This window comes from Anomalospiza imberbis, chromosome 6, assembly GCF_031753505.1.
Source record: "Anomalospiza imberbis isolate Cuckoo-Finch-1a 21T00152 chromosome 6, ASM3175350v1, whole genome shotgun sequence".
Lineage (NCBI taxonomy): Eukaryota > Metazoa > Chordata > Aves > Passeriformes > Viduidae > Anomalospiza > Anomalospiza imberbis.
The window spans coordinates 9,858,129-9,883,932 of NC_089686.1; the positions used below are offsets into that span (position 1 = coordinate 9,858,129).

Sequence of the window (25,804 nt, forward strand, 5' to 3'; positions counted from 1 at the left end):
GACTGACACAGAAAGGCAGCTGGGTAAAGGCTATAGGCATGAAGGATGATTTTTGTTGTGATAGTTGTCATGAGTGAAAAAGGCACACCAGCGAAAAGTTGGAGAATGTTTTTTTGCAAGTCTGTTAACTGACAGCATTAGCTGGACCACTTTATGGAAAAAAAAAACTTTCTCTATTTTACATGTGGTACAGGAAAAGTAGAGATGGATCTGAGAAAATGGTTTGTGTCAACGATATCTTTACTGCAGCTCAGGGTGATTAGGTACCTGTTTGTTATGATGAATGAAATCTGGGGAATCACTGGAGAAACGTGGCTAAAGACTGTGTTACAGCCTTGTAGAACGTGAATTGACAGCTAGGCATTCATAAGAGTCAATTGAAGATTGCCAGCATTTCAGTTTCCTTAGCAGGAGATCAGGTCTAGATAGATAAAACTATCATCTGTGTGAGTGATGCCTGTTGAAATTTTTGTAGGTGACATTATTCAACTGTAGAAAGAGGTGAGATAATAAGCGTGGAAAATGTTCTTGTAGGTTTATCCCTGTTTCTGTCTCCTTGAGAAACTGCAGGGATGATGAAATGTATCCTTTAAATAATACATGAAATATGGTTTGAAGATGAAATGAATGAAGGGGAGAGATCACGCTAAGAGGAATGTGTGAAAGTATTAGACAGGGATCTGTTGGACAGAGAAGATTCAGGTAGAATACTGATTCCAAGTCCTAGGAGGAGGTCATCTTTCAGCTGGGAAGTGAGATGCCAGTAGTTTTGAAGCAAGTTTGGGAGGTTTGCTGTAGCTTATTTGGTGTGAAAAAGACCTGAAATGTAATGGGTTACACTAGAGTTTACATGAAGGTTAAAAAAAAAAAAACCAAAACAGAGTGAAAAGAAATGAGAATTTGTGAAAATTGGAATCAAACCATTGGTTTGGTAGCAGGAGTTGTAGAGGGGAGTAACAGGAAATACCCATGTATGTGCTGGGAAGGAAGAAGTGTAAGGTTTGGAGCTTAATGTTTATTGTGGAAAAAAGACATGATTTAGCATCCCTGAGGTGATTTGCTCATGAGAGTTAGATGATCCTGTTGTGTGACATTGTGTTCACATATTAAAAACTGTGAATTGAGAGATGATCAAAGAAATGCTACAATGGTTCTGGTCACAATTTTACAAGATAGGTTTTGTTCAGCTGCTCCTATTTAGAAATAATTTAAAATGAGAAATAAGACTTTATCAGTTCTTTCGTGTCCTAATCTTTGGTGAAGAATGTTTTTTTCGTGTAACTGGTTTACTTCAGTGGGTATCCTTGGGCATTTCACATGTATGCTTCACTTTTGTTCCTCAGCAGCAAATTTCCAGGCTCCATCAATGCTTATTTGTATTTTGTCACCATGTAGTACCTCTGATTCTTACCCATTCCCACCACAAAGAGGGACAGATATGACATTGACTTGAAATTGTAATTAATATTGCAATATGTATATAATTAACATTGTAATGTTCAATATTCTGAGTCTTGCTGTGTATGTTTGAGGATATTTGTTTTGCAGCACAGTGTTTCAGTTCCTTTAGTATTACTCAACCTGTTATAAACAAATCCTTACTTAATCAAGTTTCCTTGAAGGGTGTTACGCCAATTGTTGGCTGCAGCACCTTGCTTCCTCATTAATGAGATACTTTTCCCTGGACTGAAACTGTGCCACCCAGCTTTGCAGAGGACAATACTGCTGCCCTCTGAGCTGAGGGAGTCAGGTGGTGTGATGGAGGTACAGCAAACCTTGTCCTGGTATTGCCACGGGGACTGTGAGTTTATGTAGTGCTTGAGATCAGAATTTATGGAGAAGTGACTGAGATAATTAGGATAACTCACATCTACAAGACTTTCTTTCTCTTTCAGTTTGTCTGCAGAAGCAGATATATAATCTTGAAGACATAAAACAGGTTTTCTGGGCTAGTGTTACTTTTACAGCAATAAGGAAATCAAAACCTGGAAACCATGTAAAGTCACATGATGTTAAGACATTCTGTATATTCTTTCATACCAAGAAAACGGGTCTTCCATACATATAAGGCAGTAAAGCCAGGGTCTATTGGTATTCTCAAAAAGCTTCAAAAGTTGGGGTTTTGTTCTGAAACTGCTATTGAGTGCTATGGGGAATCTCTTTGGTACACTGGCGCTAATAGCTTTGTTAAACTGGTGTTGTTTAATTTAAGTTACTTAATTTACTTACATATTGCATGTGCTTTAAATTTAACTGTGGAGGGAAAAAGAGGAAAAAATGTGTTTTCTATTTCCCCTGTGGCTAGAAGAACTAGGGGGTTTAAATGGTGGTAAGGAAAATTTTAACTAGATTTTAAGAAACTTCCTCTTGCCACAGGAATCCCTGGATTTCTGGGGTGGATGGATTAGGGAAGTGGTGGAATTTCCATCATGAAAGGCTTTTCAAAACAGGTTAGACAAGCATCTCTGCAGAATAATAGTTTATCCTGCCTGAGGCCAAGAGACTGCATTAGATGACCTCTTAAGGTTTCTTCTAAGCCTGTTGGTTTATGTTCATGTATGTGACTCTTTCTTCTTAAATACGAGGTCAAATTCCACTAGTAGATTCAACATCAGTCACATGTTATATAACTAGAGTCACTGAATATTGAGATTGTCTGAATCTCCTGTTGGAGGAACAATAATGTTTTGAGCTGTTTACAGTGGGTGGTTACAGGCACTTTCATTATTATCTGTTGGCTGCATCCTGTAGTTTCCTCTAGCTTGTATTATAGCTTTTACCATGTCTTCCTTTATGCTGCTGTTGGAAAAACTCGGGGGTGAATTCTGGTATATTTTCAGTTCTGTTTGACTGCTTCTTGTGTTGAAGTGTAGGTACTTGAAAACTTCAGGACACAGCATGCAGACTTGGCAGGCTGAGGGAGAGTAGAAACCTGGACTGAAATAGCCTGGAGGACTGACGAGACTGAGAGCTTGTAGCCTGGGCTTTCCTGGAATTTGTCCTGTGTCTATTTCTAAAGTAGACAGACTGCTCTTACTCAGTATCTAGCTGTTATTAATGTCAGTCTCCAGTCTGGCTGATGAATGTGTCCCACAGATAAAAGTATTACGAATGTTTTTAGGAGTTGCCTATGGAAATTGGAGCACAACTTTTATTTACCTGGAGAGTGCTCGTTTAATGAAGAGCTGTTATTAGGCTCTATTACAATATGTGACGCCACATTTTGTTTATGGGAAAGATCTGGCAGAACTTTCATTGCAGGAAAAGTTGCTAACTTTATAATAAAGACACTTTATAAGTGTCTTTAGGGACACTTACTGTTATGGTATTTTTTGCCTTCTAAAACATGTTCTCTCTTTTCCATCCACTGTTTACAGAACAGTGTTGTCACTACAGATGGGAATTAAAGTACAGAGAGAATGTATAAAATTATAAATTTAATTTTAAGCAGGAGTTTAGGGTAAGGTGTCTTTCAGAATATTTAGTGCATTTTAGGAATACTTGTCTTTGAGTACATCCTGAAGCTTCTGGTTACTTTGCCAAAGTGTGAATTTATTTTCAACATTTAAGTGCTATGATTTCAAGCATCTAACACAGCTGAAACTTGTTCCTTCCTTCTCAACCTTATTTTCAGACAGAACTAAAGCATTTCAACTCAAGCTTTTATAAAAATAATTTGTCAATTCAGTGTACTGTCAAAAAAAAAAAGAACACAAAGGACTAAATCTTTGTCAAAGTTACAGGAAACTGAAAACAACTTTGGAATGTTGTAACCAATCCTAGGCATACATTTCCATTTACAGAGGGGGAAAGAATTTACCCATAATCTTATTTTTGTTTCTCTCTCTTTTTTTTTAAATATTCTGCTACTTTTCTTCTTATGTCTTTCAGATGATATTAACTGTGTTTCTGAGCAACAATGAACAGATTCTGACAGAAGTTCCAATTACACCAGAAACAACTTGTCGTGATGTAGTGGAGTTCTGCAAAGAGCCTGGAGAAGGAAGCTGCCATCTGGCTGAAGTATGGCGTGGAAATGGTAAGTAAAATGTTCACTGGAAATGGATTTTAATATGTGTACCAATTATAAAAAAAGAGTGACTTCTCAATACTAATTACTTCAATTACATATTGTACTTTTTTTTCTTCTAGTCTAGTAGACTTTGACACAAAGGATGGTAATTCAAATAACTGTAGAGATTAATGTAATGCTTAACTCTTTTCTGTTTTCTTCCTCAGCATGAAGCATTTGATAAAATGCATGTGTAAGGCCTGTTAGTGTTCTGTATTTGTTTTTCTAATAGGATGGAGGGTATTTAAATGACAGCAGGGAATCTCGTTATGATGTTTTTGCAGTCAGTGGGTGCAGATCACCACCTGCATTCTTTCCAGTCCTATTTCCTCACTGCTAGCATGTGAACTCTAGCTGAAATTTAAGAAAGGGTATAGATTTTTTTTTCCTTCTGTATCATGAATAGCAGATGCTCTGCAGACAGTGTTATGGCAGAATGGGACCTAGCTAGTATCTGTCATCTGTTAGTGAACATTTCTTCTCAAAAATTTGCCAGCCTCTCTTGGAGCAGGTAGTTATGTCCATATCCTATTTGTGTTGCAATTATTATTTCACAGAATTGTGAGGCAGGCAGTTCTTTTCAGGAATGTGTCAAAATCCATGGACGGTAGATTGTGGTTTTAAATGGATTCTTGTAGTTGCATGTAGTACAAACCTCCAGGTTATTGTTTATCAATGGATGGATGGAAGTACAGTTGGTGGATGGGATAACAGACATGTTCATAGAATCATAGAATAGGACCATGAAAGGGTTGGGATTGGGAGGGACCTTACAGATCATCTAGTTTCAATCCCCCATTCTTATCTCTTAGTTAATTAAGTGACCCCTATTTAATGTAATTTGTTCTGTATAAAGGCTGATGAGGTCATAACTTGATACTGAATTCCTAAATTTTGTATAGAGGTGTTGTATTTCGATTGGGGCCTGTTTTGCCAGACAAACACAACAGCATTATTCAGATGCCTTTGGAACTTTTACATAGTGGCAGTCCAGAATATTTCCTTCATACAAAAACTATGCTTCTTCTTTTTCTAAACTGTTCTAAGACTTTGTAAAAGGAAAAGGTACCTGAAGAAGTGATTTCCTACCTGGGTGGAAGCCTCAGGGTTTAGGCAAGAGTGAATCAGGGAAAGGTTAAGAATTGTATGCCTGCAATTCTAGGAGCACAAATTCTGTACGCACTTAGTTAGAAAACTTGTCTTTAAGGATAGAACTTGAAGAATGGTTCAAACATCTTCAAATTGGAAATTTAGGTTATGGAGTCTATGATGCCAAGTGCATCACAGATTTCTAAAATAGATCTGCAGACTTCAACTACACTCAGATATTCCTAATATTTTCCAATACTTTATTTCTCAAAGTGTTAGATATTGAAAGCTACAAGCTTCTAAAAAGTGGGAAATAGAGTTTATCCATGAAGTTGCAATGGAGAGATAAAGACTCTGAGACTAAATTTTGTGTATCTGCCCTAAGAATTATCTTTCTTCGATCCCATTAAAGTCAGTGGAGATCTGGATATTACTGCGAACAGAATAAGGAGATGTCTGCTTTTAGTTGGTTGTTTTCTGTTAATCTCACCCAGTTTTCTGAAGTGGAGATCTACATACAGACACTTAGGTGAAGGAGCAGAGACCTGCCCAGAGCTTCTACCTGTAGTTAGCTCTGAGCTTCTGGTAAAACTCACATGAAGGTGCTTTCAGAAAGGTAGCTTTACTTGCTAAATTCCCAAGGTGATAACTGTATAGATCTATTCTACTGAAGGTGTAGCATAGAAAATACTGGAGAGAATGAAAGAAGAAATAAAACACTTGCTTATGTTTCTGGGTCTTTGCTCTGTAGTGTCGGCAAAAATTATATCCTGCACATTGGTTTTAAGGCTCTCTGATGGGACTTTCAGCACAAATGTTCATTTTATAGTTCTTAAATATAGGATGCTGTTAGAAAATCTGTGACCTCAGCTTCTTGACCCAAAGTCTAGGGTACGTAGATTTCTCAGTGGAATGACCTGGGCAAATATATGGTAATTTTTCCTTCTGCTTCTTCTGAGAGCTAAATTGAACTTTTTCCACTGAAATTTTTAAACATAATTTTGCCTGGAGTGGAGATCTGATGTAGAAAACAAGAGTCTGAACAGTTACATGCGACAGTTACAACAAACTTTAAACTATGGTTCTGAGTGGGAAGTGTGAGGCAATTTGCAGTAAAACTGCTGCATGTTGTGCTAGTGGAAAAGCATATTTTATCTCTTTTATTACACTGTCTCTGATCCCTCACCCTTATCCTCAAGAGATCTGCAAGTGTTCTTTCAGAGAACATTTTGGAAAGTAAAATTCAAAACAAAAGTTAATACAGCAAATCATGGGGTGAAAAAACACGTTAGATTTAGTCAGACTGTGTGAGTGGTCTGTTTTCCTGGCAGTCTCTCCCTGTGGCACAAATGACAAATTACACCTCCCTCCATAAGAGAGAGTCCGCCTGGCCTCTTGTGAATGTGCTTAACTCCTCTGCTCTACAGGTAGCCACAGCTTCTTTTAGGTGGCCCAGCTGAATAATGCATGTCTATTCAAATTCAAAGCACTGGGGTTTGTGGACTGTAATCTTATCATCAGGTACAAATAACAGTTTGCATGCCCAAAAGCCTTTCTGAACTGTATTGCTCTAACAAAATACCGTCTCTTTTAATAGTCTTCCTGTTTTGAATGTGTATGTACAAGTAGATGACAAACACTTGATTTTATTTTTAGAGGATAAGAGACCAATTTTCTTCCAGAAAAATGTTACTAAATCCAAAAATTATGTAAGATTTCTACAGTGCAGAGGAAGATTACAATAGCTTAGCTGTTGGAAAACATACTGGTTTATTTATTATTGTAGCTTTCATTTGTTTGCTTTTGTGTGACAAAGAAATGGCTGAGGGCTTCACAAGAGTTGTAAAATAGTTTAGATGTTGATTGCATTAGAGTCAAGAAACTGATTCTTCTCAGAGCTGCATGGCCTAAGCATTTAATTTATTCACATTTGATTTTGGTATTTCATTCTCTCTTCCCTCTCCTTTCCAGTTTCTTGAGATGAAAAAGTAGTTGAAAAGTCAATTTGTGCCTGATATATCAGGCTTTGTCAGTTTGAAGCTTACTCTTTTTGCAAGGATTTCTCATGCTGTAACAGGAGACAAAACCAGAATGTTCTTCCTCGTTCCCCTGTTATTGCAAATAGCAGTCAGTAAGGAGTGTCAAAGACAGGTGTGATGCCAGGAACTTGTAGTATGTTTCAAGAGAATTGATTACAACCTTTAAATCCACCCAGTACTGAATTTTTCAGTTCATTTACACCTGGAATGCCCTTCAGCAAATGGTCATAACAGGTATTTCCTCAGTGTGGTGGTAACATAGGAGGCAAGAGAGTGTAAAAGAAATAGTTTCTTACTCTGAGTGTAAGCAAACCTGAACAGGGAAAAACTCATTCCAGATATCACAGCAAACTCCCCTATGGAGAAAATCAATTTTATTTTATTCTGGTTTCATGTAGAGGAGGCATAAATGTCTTTCTTTCACGTAGCAGGATCCTTGAAATCAGGATAAAAACAGATTTTGAAGACTGAAACTTACTTTTAAGTAGTGGATTTGTAGCTCCAGCAGAAGAATTTTGCAACTCTTTTCTGAAACATTGGTGCAGTATCTGTGTTGCAGATTTACAGGGCATTTTGTTTTGGAATACTTAAAACTAGCCCATCCTCTAAACTTTTAGTTGAAGAGAGTATAGCTCATTTCTCAAAAATATTTTAGAATCTTGATCCAACTTAAAATCTAAGGCAGCTTTTTCAGTTAATACTGATGTATGCATTTATCATGGCTTTCTGCTTTGTTATTCATGAAAACAAATGTTCTTTAGATCACTTCTGATGTGTTGCTAAAGTATAGGAATCCAGCCTTTTTATTATTACTCTACATCCATTTTCCTATTTAACTTTTTCTTTACACTCTCAGAATGCTCTCTTCTATTTATTTTTTTTTTTAAATTAAAGTTTGAAATAGTTTTGAGAAACCAGATACTGACAAATATTTCTGAAGCTATAACAACCAGGAAAGATGTAACTGTAGTGTTTCTCTGTTTTGATTTGATTCGGTTTTGGTTCTTAAAGAACAGGGATTTTCAGAAAATATCTCTTGTACTATTATACTACAAATATAAAATCATGCTTTCTTCTAGCACTTCTTATGGATTTAAAGGATTTAAACTGTAGGAAGGAATGGGGATTTCAGTTCTGACCATGTCTTGTGTTAATGTTAATGTCCATTTCTTCTTCCTCTTTATTTCCTGAATTTGTTTCATGTAGCCAGGTTGCACAGAATGGTTAGTGCTGCTCCACCTTTCTTTTCATTGTTTCAATGATGTTGGTGATGCTGTTACTACTATAACCTGTTTTCTGCCTACTTTAGGATAACATCCCAAACTGGTTTTGTGAAAGAATTGCTAAACCAGAAGAAAATGTCTTTGCCGCTTCTTTCCATTGTCATTGTCTGGAAAATATTAGTCTTAATTATTGAAGGTGCATTATGTAAATGACATCTCTTACTTTGTCTAGCTCCTGGGATCAGGCCTTACTTTTACTGGGAGACCAGCTCAACCAGGAGTGAAGCTGCAGCTACTCCTCACCATTCCATAATTAGTCCATCCCTGTTACAGCTGGGTTTGCCTAACAATTTTTCTGTTTGGGAGAAATTCCTAAAGATTCATATCTTGTGTTCTAAAGTCTCTGAACTAAACCACTTAAATATTTTTACATTCAGTGATCTTTAGAAGACTCATGCTGCAATTTTAGTGGATATGCTTCAAAGCACTTGAAACCTTACTTTAGTTTAGGAGTTGAAAAACCTGAAAATCATGCTTTTAAAATACCTTTTCAAGAACTGAGTAGTAATAAGCTGCTGACCTTATTCTTGTGTGCTTAAACGTTATCGACAATGTTTCTATGTTACCACTTGAGTGAGCAACAGGAAGAAGTGAAGCAAATAATCTATTTTTTAAATGTAGTTGTTGCTTTGTTTTAGGGGAGTTGGGTTTTTTGGGGCAGGTTTTTTTTTTTAAGAAAGATAAGTAACGAGTCACCTGATAAATATGATTAGCTTGTGATTTGAATTACTCTTCCCACTGAAAGCAGCTAGATCTAACTGTGGCTAATCACATACCTACTTGACATGACATATTTTGACAAAAGTTTATTGTACTAAATGCATTGTAAAACAATTGAATAAAATGTATTTGTTTTTAACAATTAAGTATCCTAAGAGCATCAAGACATGTACATCTATGTAGTTCATAATGTATATAAATTTAGGTAAATTTCATTACATAAAGGTATATTAGTGAATGGGTTTGCCCAAGCCTTCCCCAAGATTTCTCTTATATCTTTGAATAATTTTGTCTTCTCATGTCAAGTGAGTGAAGTATGAAATGGATAACAAACTTAGTGGTACTTTTCCCAGTAGGAGATAGTGTGGTTTGGGTTTTGGAGGCCAAAAGTATTTTGCTTTTAAAAACAAAGTATAGTATATAATACAATGAAATTTTATTCTGGTTAGAAGATGTATTTTGGTACCTTAGCTAGTCTAGTATTAGTCTAGTATTAGATCTCAAAATGGGGATTTTATTATCTTAATAAAAACACCTGGTAAAAAATGCAAGTGTAATTATGGAAGCAGTGAAAAACTTGTCTTATTAAACGTATTTTCATTTTGAAATACTAAATATATCGTGTGCAGTCTCTTACTAACAATATATATGATCAGTTTAGAAGAAATAGTTACTGTATGCAAATGTTTTGTTGGGGGAAAGCAAAGAGACTTACTGTTGCATGGAACTTAGTCTTTATTTGTTCAAAGAGTTGCTAGTAATTCCACATATACTGGAAGTTTGTGTCTGGCAAAGAGTATTAGAGTGGGAGTACCTGCTCAAGTTCATAGGAGATGAAATGTCAATATAATGTTAAGGCTTTTTGTCTGTGTGGAAACCCAGAGGTTCAAATTGAATGAATCATTTTATTAAAAGAACAAATTGCCCATTTGGTGGTGATGGGGAGCAAAGTTGCTATTTCCTAAATTAGGGTTCCTAAACAGTGGTATGGATTTGCAAGCTGGTTCTGTAGTCCACTGGTTCTGCTCACTGTGGAGCAGTGAGCTGTTACACTAACAGGCCAGCTTTTAGTACCATACATCCAGTTGGTGCCTGTTTCTTGGACTTTGTGTAAGACAAAATACATCACATAGATGGAATTGCTACCAAAAAGGACATTCTGACTATTAATAAGAGTTCTGTATAGCCCTGCTTGAATTTAAGGAGTTGTGATGAGGGTTTTTTTTTGCTCTTGTTCTTCTAGAGCGCCCCATTCCCTTTGATCACATGATGTATGACCACCTACAGAAGTGGGGGCCCCGCAGGGAAGAGGTGAAATTTTTTCTTCGTCATGAAGAGTCACCAGCTGAAAGCAATGAACAGAGTGAGTACATTTATCCTGTAGTGTTGTGACTGAAACAGATTTTAAAAGATTTCTGAAGTGAGTTTGGTTTTCAGTTCGTTCAGTGAACCTCAGTGGTTATATGTAATACAACTTCCTTGTACCAAAGCCATTTTGAACCTTGCTCAGGGGCACCTTTATTCTTGTTCACCAATTCTCTTCTTTAGAATAATTTTTTACCAGTCTGTTGAGTAATAGGAAGATGTGTTTGTATTCTGCTTAATTTGGATCCCAAAAAATTGGTGGATATTAGAGACTTGATGTAGTTTTTTCTTACTGAGAGAAAGTCCCTACATTTTGAGAGGGTAGAATAGTTCTTTTTTCTTCTTTCAGTTTCACAGAGAAAGACTTGGTAAACTCCTTTGCCTCCTTTAAAAACTCAGATCTATTTTAGAGACATCACTGGCAGAGGTTTCAGTGCCTTTGCTTTCTCAGTACTTCATGTAGGTATATTTAATAGTCATGAGAATTTGCATCTTGAAAAATTGCTGGTCTGCTTGATTCTATAGGAGAAGTGTTTATATGAAACAGTGCCCTGTGAAGCGGAGTTTCTTAGAAGACTGGAATAAAAAAATAGAAGTGTTTTAGCTAACTTATTGGTGTAGACTGTGCTTAATCTATGAGAAGAGTTTCGAGGCTGTGAATTATAGACTTAATGTCTGTCAGATTGTCTGAAGGACAGGAAAGGTGTCTCAGAGAGGTGTGTTTGCATGCCCAGATTATCCTGACTCATTCAACTAATCTGACTACTTCTAACAACAGGATTTCAAGTCTTTGCTGAGTTCTTATTGCTTTCAGCTGAGGCTTCTCTTATTTTTAAGTGTTTCCTGCTTGTTTTGTATGCAGAAATAGCAGACCCAAAAATGGGTGAGGGGACTTTGTATTAATTACATACCTTGTAAAATAGTCTGTTATCCTTTGGGCAATACAAATATAAAGTATGTTAAGAAATTTAAGATAGACTTAAAGCCAAATAATTTCAATGTACAAGGAAAGCATTACTCCTGAACCATGCTTGCAAGGCTTTTGAATTCATCATTGAGCTATGGATAGATTTCTAGATTAAAGTTGTTTATAAGTTAGACATTAGAAAAGCTTCCTCTACTATATTAATTTATAATGTGTTCAGTTGAAGCTACTGCTTCTTATGGACACAAAATACAAAACTTGAGTATATTGCCCTTCCTGACATTCTGCCTAAAGAGAAGTCAGGAAAATAGAGCTGCATGTCTGTACTTTTAACTGAGGAATTCTGTGAAGTAAAGGCTTTATTTCTGCTGATTCACTGCTTACAAAAAGTACCTTTACTAAGAAAAAGTTGGAACTAGCAGAATAAAAATTCACAGGTAAAAGTTTGATACAAATTCTTGGAACAGAATTCTCATAACATATGACAACAGACTTGAGAGTAAAATGCATTTGTGTTGAAAACTGAACTTTGCACTAAGAGTGATGCTTTACTTTTAGGCGGACGTCAAGCCCAAAATCAAAGAAATGGTATAAATATACCTGTGGAGAAACGAACAGAGAATGGGGTAAGTAATAAATCTTAAAGGTTTGGATCAACACCACTCAAATATTTTGTGTTTTAAAAATTATTACTTTTCAAGGTATGTTATGATGGGAACTGGGGAAAAATATATTAATCTTGGTTTTGTTTTGATTTTGTTAGAAAGTGAATGGGACAATGTGTCTTTTTCATCAATTACTCTGAATTCTGTCTAGAAAATTACGTGATGTGAGAAGCCCCAGAGTCTTACTAATTCATGTTCTAATCTGTTGTATTCATTCTGTGTGAAGTAAAAACAAGCTACATTATTCTTTCAGACTTAAATTGCCTGTCCATATATCTTTTAGTTGATTTATCTTACTGATACTGATTCATGACATACTGTTATATGTTGAAATATGAGCACGCATCTGTGAACTGGGATTTTTCAGACGCTGGTAGAAGAGCTTGAATACCCCTCAGAGCCATCACTTTATACTTTTATGCACTTGATTAATTTCTACACATGGAGGTTGTTTAACTAATGTATTACTAGATTTCTAATTTAAAATACAAATTACATACCATAGGCAACCTGTGATTCCTGGTTTGAACATTTTCTTTTATACATAAACCATAGTATATCTCTTTCAAAATTAATATGGCTTAAAAGCCTTCTACTCCTGAGCTGAAACTCTCCTTACTTTCTTCTCTCCTGTCTCATCTTCAATACTAATGAAGATTCTGCAAAGCATAGTCTGTTCTTGTTTGTTCAGGACCATTCTGCTGCCTTTACTGAGACACTCCAGCTATAGTTAGCTATGTTCAAACATTTTAAAATTTCAATAGACACATTTGAACTCACCAAGTCATAGTTGTATTGTCTCAATAAAGCACTGTCACTTTACAAATGTGCGTATGGTTCTTTCTCAGAGTAAAATAATACTTAAAGTTTAAAAGCAAACAAATAAGTTTTTTCAGTCTGACAATCTTAAAAACAATTGTGCAGATTCAACAGTTCTGTGCTTGTATATTGCCTGATAATTAACACTTAAAAATCACACGCTTTCCCATGTAGCAACAGAGTTGTTCAGTCAGTTTGCAGCTCTTTGCAGCTTTTTTTTTGTATGGCATGTGGACCTAGGGCAAGGACTTTTTTTCCCTATTCAAAACAGTTAATCATGTATTGCTTTCTGCGTTCCTTTTCCGTAGAGAACACTGGCTGATACCCTCTGCTGCACGGATCCGTTTATCCTGCTGCCATTGTCATATTGACAATGTAGTGAGATCATGGTGCTGTAAAGTGCTGGGGAACATAACTCTTTCGTGACCTCCCCTGATCCACTCCTCCATGTGGGTTGTAGCTCAGACACTACATTTGAGATACAGTATATTTGGAAATTAGGACTGGCATGTGCAGAATGCCTTACAGTCTCACTTCTTGGCATGGCCAAGCTTTATGATAGCATGGCTCTCTATTGAATTAAATTTGCTGTGAGTTTTATGGGTAAAGCTCAGACTTGATAACTTGAATAACACTTCTATCTTCATTCCATTCAGGGCACTTATTTTTCTTTTTTTTTTTTAATCCCAAAAGTTGGCCATAACATTAAAATTTGTTGGGGAACTGATCACTTTAAAAAGGACTTTTACGAGGTTTAGGAAATTAAGTGTATTAAATACCAGGTTTATGAAAGCAGAAGAAAGACTAAAACCTGAGGGCATTATAGTAATGTAAAACTGTAGTGGGTTTTATGGTAAAAATGGTACAAATTAGGTTTTGGAAGTGTTTAAAACTAAGATTTTAAATTGTGCTAAGTTTTAAATCAGAGGGGGAGGGGGAAAAAGAGGTGGCTTCAGGATCAAGGATTTAATCAGCTTACACTTACGTAATGCATTAGGCTTATTCATTGTTGCTGGCATGCTGAATGTTAGACTGGCCCTAAAATCAACACAAACCAATGGAACATTGAAGACAGCTCAGATTTTATCAAATACTCTGCATTCAGGTATATTTTTATTATGTGTACCTGCTTTAAGGATGAAATAGTTGATTTTTGCTTAATATTGGGTAGAGCTGCAAGCGTGATATACATAGAAAACTTTAAGATGAATGTTAGTTTTATTGATTGAACCAATAGTCTTGGAAAAAATTATGGGCAATCTATCCAGTTAAATTTAGATGATTCTATTAATTGGCATTTTGTCATATGCAGTAAGATTTTTTTTTTATTGTTGTTCTTTGAAATTATATGTGCTTGATCAGCAATTCCTTAAAGAATGGTTAACTTAAAATCACATAATGTAAATGCTTAAATTTCATTAGATTATTTTTCAACATAAAAATAGAATAGGCTAAGTCTCTTCCAGCAGTGAACCATTTGTTGTAAAAAGAATACTTACCTTTAAGTATTCATCTGGGAACTTTGCATTCTGCATAACAAAGTCTAAAAGAAAAACTCAGTGAGGTTTTGTGAACTGACAAGTGCTCTTATTCCAGAGGTGACCTTTTGGGGTTTGCTTTTTGTTTGCAACTTTCTTTCTTAGAAGTGGTATTATGCTGCAGTTGGGACCTGATCTCTTTCTGCCACTACACAAAGGTACAGATGAGTGAAGATCAGACTTACATAACTAAACATTTCCTTTTGCCAGGGAGATTGGACAGTGTCTCAGGAGGGATTCTCTTCTCTGAGAACAGCTGCCTCTTCCTCTGCTTCCTTTCTTTAGCTTGTATAACTGAGCCAATTGGATCTGAATACAAGTTGTAACAAGGGGAATTCTAAATAAATAAGGGAAAAAATGTTTTATCATTGAGAGCAACAGACATTGGAACAGACTGTACTGAGTCTGTGGAATTTTGATCTAGCTGAATAAAGTCCTGAGCAGTCTGAATTGCTTCAATCAGAGCTTATTGAACCAGATGACTTCCAGAGGCTCCTTTCTACTTAAATCATTCTTTGATTCTGTGATTGGTGACCGTGAAACAGTGGTCATCCAAATGCTGGGTCTTGTTTTCTTTCAGATACCCTAGCATGATCCAAGCATCATTCCATAGCAGCAGCAGCAGTCTGTGAACAGTGAGGCAGAGCAAATATAGGTGAAACCACTGGGGGTCAGTGGCAGACAGGAGAGGGACTGGGGAGCCCCATCCCAGTTGAGCTGCCAGCCCTCAATAGGAGATGTGGATCAGATGCTGCTCTTCCAGAAAGAGCACTGACTGGATGATGACAGTTGTCCAGATGAAAAGGTAATCAGATAACCCAGAAATTTCTTGGAGATGAGAAAACAGGAAAACAGATGTAGTTCGGGGTGGGAAAAAAGGATGTGATACAGGAACGTGACAGAAGTCAAATGTATTGGACTGAATAAAAGTAGATTAGTGTAATGAAAACAGTCTGTATATGAAGAAATACTCAATTGCTGTAGTTGCTTATAGATAAATAATATATTTTAAATATAAACTATTTTATACATAATAATTTACTTAGGGACAATAAAATCTCTGTTTGTGGTCTCTGGTGCCAATTTTTTAAACTTATTTTTGCTGTTTCTAAACTTGGTCCCCTCATTTAGAGAGAATGATATCAATAAGCCTTTTTCCTAATGGATGTTGACTGAAGCCTTTGCCAAGAAATACAAAGTGGAACATCATTTTATCTCACTACAGAATTTGTGTTAACTTTAGTATGAAGGAAATTTGTGTGGAGGAAGAAAACTTGACCATCACCCCAAACTAGAGACACACTCCTCCAAATTTACTTAGTATTGAAGCTGTTACCAGTAGATGAAGTTGAGTGTTAAAAATTTTGTGCTGATTAGATAAAGAACTCATGCCCACTATTTCTGTTAAAGTGTCTCAAATGAGGCTTATAGTAAAAATTACAACAGGTAGTCCAGCTGTTTTAGTACCAGGAGACTCTTAACTGAGAGAATTCTTAGGGAAATTCCATTAACAGCTGTGTTAAAACTTCTACATACATGTATACACAAGGCAGTTTTTTGTAGCACTGATTTAATTTCAGAGAGTGTATGGTTGCTGATGGAGCATGGATACCCTCTGATGCAGTCTGTATTCCACTCCATCATGACAGCAGGAAAGCTACACTGCTTTTGGGTGCCTGTGGTGTGACTTGTCCCATTCTATGCTTAGAGATTAGATAGACTTGCAAATGGGGCCAAAATCCCTGAATAGAATTATATATTGTTCATTAGTTTTAACCGTTTCATCCATATGAGTGTGACCAGATAAAAAAGCATTGAACAATCTAATGTACATTTTGTTATTAGGGGGCATTTAAAAGTATTCTTGCACATACAAAATAATAAAAGTTTCCTTAACCTGTCAGGTGAAGATATAATAAATCTAATTGTGAGGAAAAAGGCAAACAAGCCACATTTTTAACAGAAGTAATAAACTCAGATGAGAAATACATTATATGTACTTGCTTGAAGTTTCTCATTTGAACTATTGAAGGATAAAGAGCTTAGTCTGGATAGAAGTTATTCTTCAAAGCTGAGCGCAAATTCAATTTAATATAAGCTTGTAAGTATTAAGCACTCTGTTTATAACATTTAACAGTGTGCTTGGAAGGGGCTGCCATTCACATAAGACAGGTTTTAATCAAATTTATTTAAAATGAACAGAAAACTATGTCATTCTTGAAATTTAGATTCAGGAGTCTCATAGCAAAGTCAAAGCAAATAATACATTAAAAGATGATTTTAAACAATTTATACACAAACAATTCTGACAGTCTGCAGAGAAGTATTTTTTTCTGAAGAAATATTCATGTAAGCTTCCTGGAACCTTTTGACCTTCTAATAAAAGGATAATTAAATCAGATTCAAGTTTTCCCAGTTTTCTGCTGCAAATTTCTCTGTTGCTTTTGTTAAAGAGATAAAAACTTGTCTGCTGTCAGAGATGTTCCCTTTTATAAGGTATAGATTCTGAAAATTGTTTATCTGTTAGAGAGGGAAGCTGTGCTGTCCCTACAGCAACCTTTTGACCATCAAATTCCTAGTTCAGTTCCTAGGTCAGAGTTAATAGAGTTTGGATTTTCCATAGACTGATAGAGTTCTTTAAGTCTGTCTGAAGCATTTTCCAGACAGCTGGCAGTATGTTACTCTTAAAAAAAATACAGAAAAACTAATCCAACTAAAGGATTTAAGGAAAAAAATTAAATTAGGAAGCAGAAAAACAAAATAAAGTCTAAAGCTAATTTGAATGCATACAAATAGCTTTTGAATTCTTGCCAGACTAGAAATCTGAGTCTTTTCACGCCTCAGTAAAGGATAGTTATATAGGGGAGCATCTCTAGAAGGCTAATAATTGTCTGATCCCATAGAAAGAATTTCTGTGAAGCTGTAGTGAATTCAAATGCTCTTGACCTCATACCTCCCTCTGAGGCCTTCTTAAAACCTTTTAGGCAGAATCACATCTTTCTTGGATTTGGAATTTCATAAAAACAGTGTTTTGACTTGTCCTGTGCAATCTCAAATATATTGCAGTCCATAATGGACAAAGTTAATATATGTTTAGATTTTATGGGAATAATTTCATAGGTTTCATTGCACTTACTCTGTGATTATTTTCCTGTAACAATTTTAATTATGTTAGGATTAGTTTATGACTAATACTCACTTCTAACATCTGACTTAGTTTGGTTTGAGGAGTCTAAGGATTATTTGACTAGTTGGGACCAGGGAGCATTCATGGAACCTACTTGGAACCTTGTGAAAGGAGTGTTTTCCTCCATGTCTTCTCCATGTAGTTAGGTAATTTTTAATCTCTGTCACTCTAGATACCAGATATCTATCTAGATGGCTGTGGATATGAGAGTCACAGTATACAGACTTGTATCAGGCAGTGCATGATACAGTGTGCATTTACACACACTTATATGCAGTCTACAGATTTGTGGTTCTGCTGCTCCTCTGGGCATCAAAGAGAGTTCTGTTCAACAAGTTAAGGGAACTGAGTATGTGATTTTCTAGTTCAGAACAACCAACAGATGTGTTCCCATTTTGCAGAGGAGAAAATATCTAAACTGCACCACTTACTGAACCTTTACCTCTAGTTCCTGTTTTTACAGGTCTAGCTTTGCTTGTCCTCACTCATGGCTTTGCAGTTTTACAGCAATACTTAGCTGCAGATATCCATGGGAGGGCGAGGAGGTGAAGTCTGTATGTTTGTTTTAATCTCTATTTATTTTCCTATCTTTGTGTTGTGGACATGGAGCAATACAATTCACTCTTTTCCCTGGGTTTCTAAATAAATGAAACATGTGAAGAATTGCTTCCAGTTGTCACTGCACATACAGATTCTGAGCTGCTTGGCTCTTATATAAAGTTAGAACAATTTAGAATGAGTGTTTCAGCTGATGTTTAACATTACACACATAAACTCAAAGTAAAGGTTACTTAAAGTTTAGTTAATTTTCTGAAGTGTTGCTGTGCAGCCCTTACCACCTGCACTGTACACGTCGATGCCCTTTGTCACAGCTGCATCCTTTTGCAGTCACATTAATATCATTTTTAGTTAAACCAAATATTTTAGTATCAAGTTGTTTTAAGGAATTTAGGACTTGTGCTTTCCTTTATTTCTGTACATCTTTATAGGAGACTGGTTATGAAATTCACTGCATGGCTCTGAGAGCTTAAATGTGAAAGTTTGAGAGTTTGGACTGTTGCTCTGCCTCTGAACAGCTTTCAGTTCAGAGCAGGAGACTCTACTGGTCCATGCAAGGCCAGCTGTACATTTTCAAGCCACAGTTAGAGTTCTGTCTTTTATGTAGCTGTGTCATTTGCAGATCAGTGTTTTCTCTCATCTTTTCCGTGGTCTCTGTGGTGTTTTTCATGCAGTGCTGCTGTGGCCTCCTTTCTCTGACACTCCGTTCCATGTTCACTGACTTGCTCATTTAGTTTCCTGTCCATCTTGCCTCTGGACACCAGGAATACCTATTTCCCACCTGCATATTTTTCCCAGGCGAGTGAACCTTTCTGTGTTGTTTCTGCAGCTGCCTCCAGATCGAATGGTTGCTAAGTTTGTTCCCCCTGCAGTCTTCCTCGGATCAAAGCCGAGAAAAATGAAAGTCCCTCTGGCTAATTTAGGAGCAAGGGAGTTAAACTTGTTCTTCTTCTCGTATTCCTAGTGGATGATCGTACTCTCCTGCTCATACCTTTACTTGCTTGCTAAAAATAAGCCTGTTCTTTATTCAACTGGAATAGTCCCTGTATTGTGCTTGGACATAGAGTTCTTCAGTGTTCTTATGGAGACCCATTTGACTGGATCTCTTGTATAAGTGCAGTGAATCATGCTTGATTTACTTTCTTGAAAGAAGGAAGAGAGGGAGAACTTCTATTCCTGAGTTTGACAAGGTAAATTACAGCTTTTAATATTTTGGGGTTTTATCTTCTACACTATCCTGATTTGTAGATACATAAGAAATTGTTAATGGGGTTTAGTATTTTCTGTCATTTTTAATATTTAAAAATCCTTAGGTCTAGGTTTTGGCTTGTTCCAGTCTTCTCTGGCTTGCAGATTCTTGATTTATGCTATTGCACACATGCTTTAGCTTTATTGCTGGCTCATATATTCATCTTATTGCATGGAAGATTTAAGAAAAAGCTGAATAATGTAGGAAAAAGCAAATAGCAAACACTGGAAAGGTTATTTGCATAAGATTGTGGTATCTATTCTGACACTGCTGTTTGCCTTTTATCTTAGGCAGTCTCTGTTAATAAAAAAACTCTTTGTTAAGTTTCAGGTGGTATGGTTTGCTGTCACTTTAAACAATAAAATTGCATACAAAAATCTATGACTTTTGTGATTTCTTTGGTATTCAGTTTTGGCCCAGCATTGGTAATACTACAAAAATACAAAGGAACAAATAATCCATGTGCTTTTAAAGCAAAATTGTCTATAGTCTTATACTTTCAGTTTAACTTGATAACTGTGAAAGACCTGTATATTGCTCAACATTTTCCATTGAATATGAAAAGTGCAATGAATCAAGCTGATTACAGTTGACAGCTGGCTTGATCTTGCCGTGATTAGGTCTTTTACTGCTGGCAAAATCCACTAGCCTTTTCCGTTAGCTGATTGCTGATGAATGCAGAGACACAGCTTTTCATATCGATAAAGAGTTTGGGGAAACCTGCATCCCATATGGAATAAGATTAAAAGGCATCCTACCTACTATTGATTGCACTGAGCCAAACAGCCATGCAGGAACTCATAAGATGTGCAGGGTTGTTGTTCTGGCTTGCTCACAACAAACTCTTAAACCAGTAGTGTAGACAGAAGATAGCAGAAAGATGGAGCTGAAGCGTGTTGAAGCATCGGAAATGTTTTCAGCTGACGGGCGGTGCTGCGAAATAAAGATGTGCTCTCTTGCAGTTAGATGGGAAAATAGTGAACAGGTAATGAATTACTTTTCAAAATTTGTTTGTTTTGCACTTTGGGCATGTTATTTTTGGGCATGCTGTGTAGCTTTTGCACTTCAATTTAAATGATTGTGGGTTTAGCTGTCACATGACCAGAATGCAGCCCAGCTTGGGTTTTGTAACACTTTATCTCTGAATTGAAATTTATCAGATTTTCTTACATGCATTTGCTATCTTTCCTATATTTGAAGACTTTATCAAAAGCTCATTACTTCAAGATATCATTGTCAACTTTTGCTTTTGACTGTCTGGTTATATTGGAAGTACAAGTTGTATGCTAAGGTCACAACATATCTTTCGGTTACAGGATACTTATTTTCAGTGCTTTTTTGTTTTAGAAATGTTTCATTATACTATTCTCATATGAACAGTATTGCATCACAGAAAAACTTTGTATTGAAACAGTTAAGGGCAGAATAAACACAGAATTGGTGCTAAACACATTATTCAGACTAACGATAACTGCATCTTAAGCATCCTTAAAAATCCTATCAGAATAAGCTGTTGCTTTTAGAAAAGACCCAGAAAAATATAGTTCTAAGACCATTTCTAAAGGATCTAGACAGTGTCTTTTCAATGTGTACTGTAACTTGTCTGTGACTCAAAATCACTATGAGTAAAAGGATTGGTGTTGTAAAAATGTCTGAGATCTTGTGCACAACTGATATTTCAACAAGAATGCATAATCTCTTTTAACATGTTTTTTTTTAGGAGTATGAGGTTGATGTTTAATTAAAAATCAGCTACTGGGTATTTTAGCCAAGACATTAATATAAGCATGCTTAAGATTTCTGTGGCTGTTTAAAAGTGGCTACAAGGACAAGGAAGAAAGTAGTGCTTTAAATAAACAAGTTTCAGATGCTACTTTCCTAGAAGTAATTTATAAGCAGTCTATTTTAGATGTAGCAGATGTTCAATATATGCTTAAATCCATTTCTAATTTTGAAAATCTATTCTAACATTGTTTTCATTTACGTTAAGTTCTGTCTTTTCATAGCTGTTCTGCTTAAAATAGCAGCCTCACTAAGAAAGTAATATGGGAAAACAGGATATCTGGAGTCTGTAGCTTGTACTGAGTAGACTTTAAACATTTTATCATGGAGTGACTCACGAGCATCAGCAAATTGGAGGAATTACTAACAAGACTGTAGATGGAGAGAGTTTAAGATTTTTATCAACTATAGATAATGTGACATTTTTCACCAAACTGTGATGCAGTTGAAGCAACTTTATTGTAATAAACTGTTAGTGTATTTATTTGCATGATGCAGTAATATTTTAGGATTTTAGGGTAAAATTACCCAATTCTGTTTGTGATGTTAATTGCAGGGTTATTTTATTATCATGAGATAGTACACACTAGGTAGATTTTCTTTAATTCCCAATATTCTGAGTATCTTTTCTAGGTTTAATTAGCTTGTTCATTTCCATTAAGCTAAAAAAAGGCACGTGCTATTGTCATTGGATTCTTTAAAATGGATTTCTGCTATCGGCATGTTTCTGACCCAATTAAAAAAATGCAAGGCTGAGCTGTGGATAAAGCCACTAAACTGGAAATAACATAATCCATGTCGAGATCAGCAAAAACTCTATTTTAGTTTAAATAAAAACAGGTACTTTCTTTTGTCTTTTTATAGCATTACACATGAGATTAGGCAAAGGATTTTCAAGTTTGTTGTGTGTGTCACTAAGATCAGGTTTTATGGAAAATGTGGTCAAAAATCTATTAAAAACCTTGAATTTGATGATATATAGGGTCAGTATATTTCAGAAATTTACAGAGGTCTGAATCGCTCATTTTCAGCAGATGCTCCATCTCCTCCTATAGACCTCAGAGAGCAAAAGGAGGCCACATACTTCTCATATAAGGCCTGTCTGATGCAGGAGGGACTTAATAAACTCAGATATCTTCCGTTTCCCTCATCACTACTGTTGTGCCAAGGACAGGGTACCCAAGGTGTGTTCTGGGTATTCTCACCAGCAACCCTTAAAGCTTTGTTGCCAAGTGGGCTTTTTAGAGCATCCCCCAAACTTTGTTATTTTGAATGCAGCTCAAGGCAAAGATGGAACTTGTCTGGGCTTCTGCTGCTCATGTCCAAGTTAGCATTGGAGAATTAGGAAGTCTTTTGATAGATTCAGCAGGCAAAGCAAGCTGTTCCTTTCTTTCCTGCTCTGGCAGTGTGGAGTTCTTCAGACAGAGTTGTTATTCCTTTGCTGTAAATGCCACACAGGGGAGGAAATGGGGGGATGGCCCACAGGGGTGACAGCTCCCTGGTTTGGAGAGGCTGAGAATTGTCAGAGCACTGATCCCTCTCTGGAATTCAGCGGCTGGAGAAAACCTACCCCTTTTCATTTAATAGTTGTCATTCTGGTTCGCTCTGGGAAAATGTTCATTTATGTAATACACTTCACTCCCTTTTTGCCCACATGCTCGTATACCTAGTTCCAGATCTGCCAGTTCTGTTTGTCACGTAGCTCTGTAGATTTCTGGGATTTGACAGCTCTGCAAAGGTAAATCCCTCATCTGGAGATAAGTTTTGTATTCCCTCCTGTGTCAAGTAAGAGCAACTTAAAACTGCAGTGGATTATAGAAAGCTGAGTCTTTCGCTATGTGCAGTAAAACCTAAGTATTTACTGTGCATTTCCATGTAGCCATTTTAAGCCTTCTCAGGAGCAGCTTGCAGCATCTTTCTCACCTCTGCTGTGCTCTCCTGTTAGGGTGATGAAGATGTTTTATTTTTGCCATGGCAAAAATTGCCATGGAAATTCTCCTCAATGAAGCCCACATGGGGGATGTAAATTCTTTCACGAACTCAAAGTTGTTGCTTCTTGGAATTTTTCTCTTGCAGTTTCTGCCTCTAATAGTATTGTGGTTTTGGTTTGGTGATGGGTGTGTATCCCCACCCCTTCAGTCTTTGGTATGCTAGTGTTGTCCCCATTTGGGTAAAGAGCATTTCTTTCACATTTTTTCTCCTTGAGGATATGGTTACCTTTACTAACACAAGAAGAAAGGTACGGAGGGCTTCAGAGAAGGATTGCCCTTTTGGTTTGGTTTTGTTGGGTTTTTTTTGGTTTGGTTTTGGTGGGGGGGGCGTTTGGGTTTTTTTTTGTTTTGTTCTTGGTTTTTTTTGTTTGTTTGTTTTCTGTTTTTGCTATAAAGGTCATTTCACCAAAATCTTCCTTATTTGTACAATAGTTTTAGACTGGCAGCCTATGTGAAGAGTAAACAGTGGAGCTGGGCTGCAGATGGGGTATCTGCTGCTTTATCTTCAGTAGCTGCTCTGTATTGACTTTTTAATAAATGGGTTGACTATTGACAGAATGACAATATTGGTTTAATAAAGATGGTTAAAAGTAGTGCAATACAAGCAAAAACTTTCTGGGTGGCCATTTTGATGGCCAAAGCCAGAACCAGCTCTTCTGGGCTCCACAGTAGAAGCTAAGGCATAGACTTTTTAACTGTGTGCTGGGTTCACATTTTAAGTGACGTTGACCTTGGCAATTGGTGGTTTAACCTCAGATTAATTTCTGACTGTGACAAGAGAGGAACAGAGTGGTGGAACAAAGTACAAGAGAAGAAGTACTAAATGAGGGAGAAAGGATGGAGGTGATGGGGGTGAATGATAGGAAGAAGACTAGAAAATATGTGAGAGTTCATAGTACATGATTGAGTGTACAGGAATATGCGCAGGAGAAGGTGGAGCTTGGCCAGTTTCAGGAAGATTGGTTACTTAAACCTGTGGTTCCTCATGCAGGGTTTTGGGAAGGGAACTTCAGAAGATTTGTGTGGGAGATGGGTGTGAACTAAAAAGAAGGAATAGATAGATAAGGGATGTTAATGACATGGTGGTTCTTGCAAACCTAGAAGAAGATCCGAAGAGATAGTATGCAGGAAATGATTAGTACGTTCTTGTATTACTCTGCTTTTCTTTTTCAATTAGTTGGTTACATTATGCTCTTCTGGCTGCTTGAGTGGCTGGGTGTTGCTGAACCAAAGCATGAGACCACCAGTCCGTATGGTGATCTGTAAAGCTTTTGAATATTTAGTTTTTCCTCTAAAGCTCTTCTGAAAGCGTAACAGTGTGTATTTCCGTGTATATTTAACAGTGTATGTTTCATTATTATTTTCAACGTTCTTACTAGTGCAAGTTTAGAAAATTATCAAATAGTAGTATCTTCATGGGTTAAGCGTGGAGGCAAAAAAAAGGGCATAAAATCAGACCACATCCCAGTTATCATATTTTAAAAAATAATCTGTTCAAAAGGTTGGTCTCATGGGGTTTTTATTTTAATATTGACATAATTAGATTCCTCTTAAATGAGAGTTTTCTGTTGGGAGTAAAGGCAAAAAACCACTGGAATCCGCCCTTATTGCTTCCATCCCTTGACTGTAATACATCCTGCTTGTCAAATAAATATTTTAAGTTCAGGTGCAGTTTTTCATTTACATTGTGAGTTGCCAAAGAGTAAGCAATTTGTAATAGCCCAGAAGTATGTAGATTGAGGAGTTTGTGATATTAAACAGCATAGAAATGAAGGAGAAATAAGAAAATAAATTTTTGGAGTGACAAGACTAATATGTAGAAATAAATATTAAAGGAGGTTTGTTTCCTTAATTAAATGCCTAGGATATGATTTGTTTTGAGGCTGCTTGTAAACTGGTTCCCAAACTGTTTAATTACTATTGTACTATTCATCTCACCTGTCTCAAAAATATTAATCATCAAATGGTAAAATATTAGCTTATAGTAGGAGGGTGATGTCAGAAGCTGAAACTCGAGCTCATTACAAATGCTATCTTTAATCATGCCCTTTTAAAGTCCATGTTAAATAACATAAGTATAATTTTTTTAAGATCCCCATCAATATTAAGAAATTGGTGAATATAGGTGTAAATTATTCTTGCCTATGTGAGACATACACGATACTTCCTCAGTGCTTAATAATGCAGTGTTTGCTCTGTGGCATTTCATTTAGGAGTTCATCCCTGTGTAAATGCTGCTGTGAATCAATGAAAAGAAATTTACAATTCAGCAAAACTGTCTGCTTTGATGTATCACCATGTAGCAAATGAATCTGTGGAATCTGGAGGAGTAGGTATTTGTAGTGGCTTTTTAGTACCTCCTTCAGAATTCAGTTCTGTAGGAGGTCTGGTTCCCTTGCTGCAGGAGAAAGGAGGAGGTCTGCACCTTAAATGTGATAGGCTCGTGTTTGTTATGAGAGGTGAGTGTCTTGACTTCGTGGATGGAATTGTTAATAACTGCTAGGAGCAGCACAAACGTCAGA

General features: G+C 36.5%; 1 protein-coding gene across 5 annotated transcripts in view; it reads left to right on the forward strand.

Moving 5' to 3' along the window:
- PPP1R13B (protein phosphatase 1 regulatory subunit 13B) overlaps positions 1-25,804 on the forward strand; it is a 69,214-nt gene that overhangs the window by 21,458 nt on the left and 21,952 nt on the right. For all 5 annotated transcript variants that reach the window (XM_068192294.1, XM_068192298.1, XM_068192297.1 and 2 more), the window contains exons 2-4: positions 3,892-4,039; positions 10,447-10,566; positions 12,052-12,119. In XM_068192294.1, the coding sequence (XP_068048395.1) occupies positions 3,892-4,039; positions 10,447-10,566; positions 12,052-12,119 (336 nt within the window). The remainder of the gene's footprint in view (positions 1-3,891; positions 4,040-10,446; positions 10,567-12,051; positions 12,120-25,804) is intronic.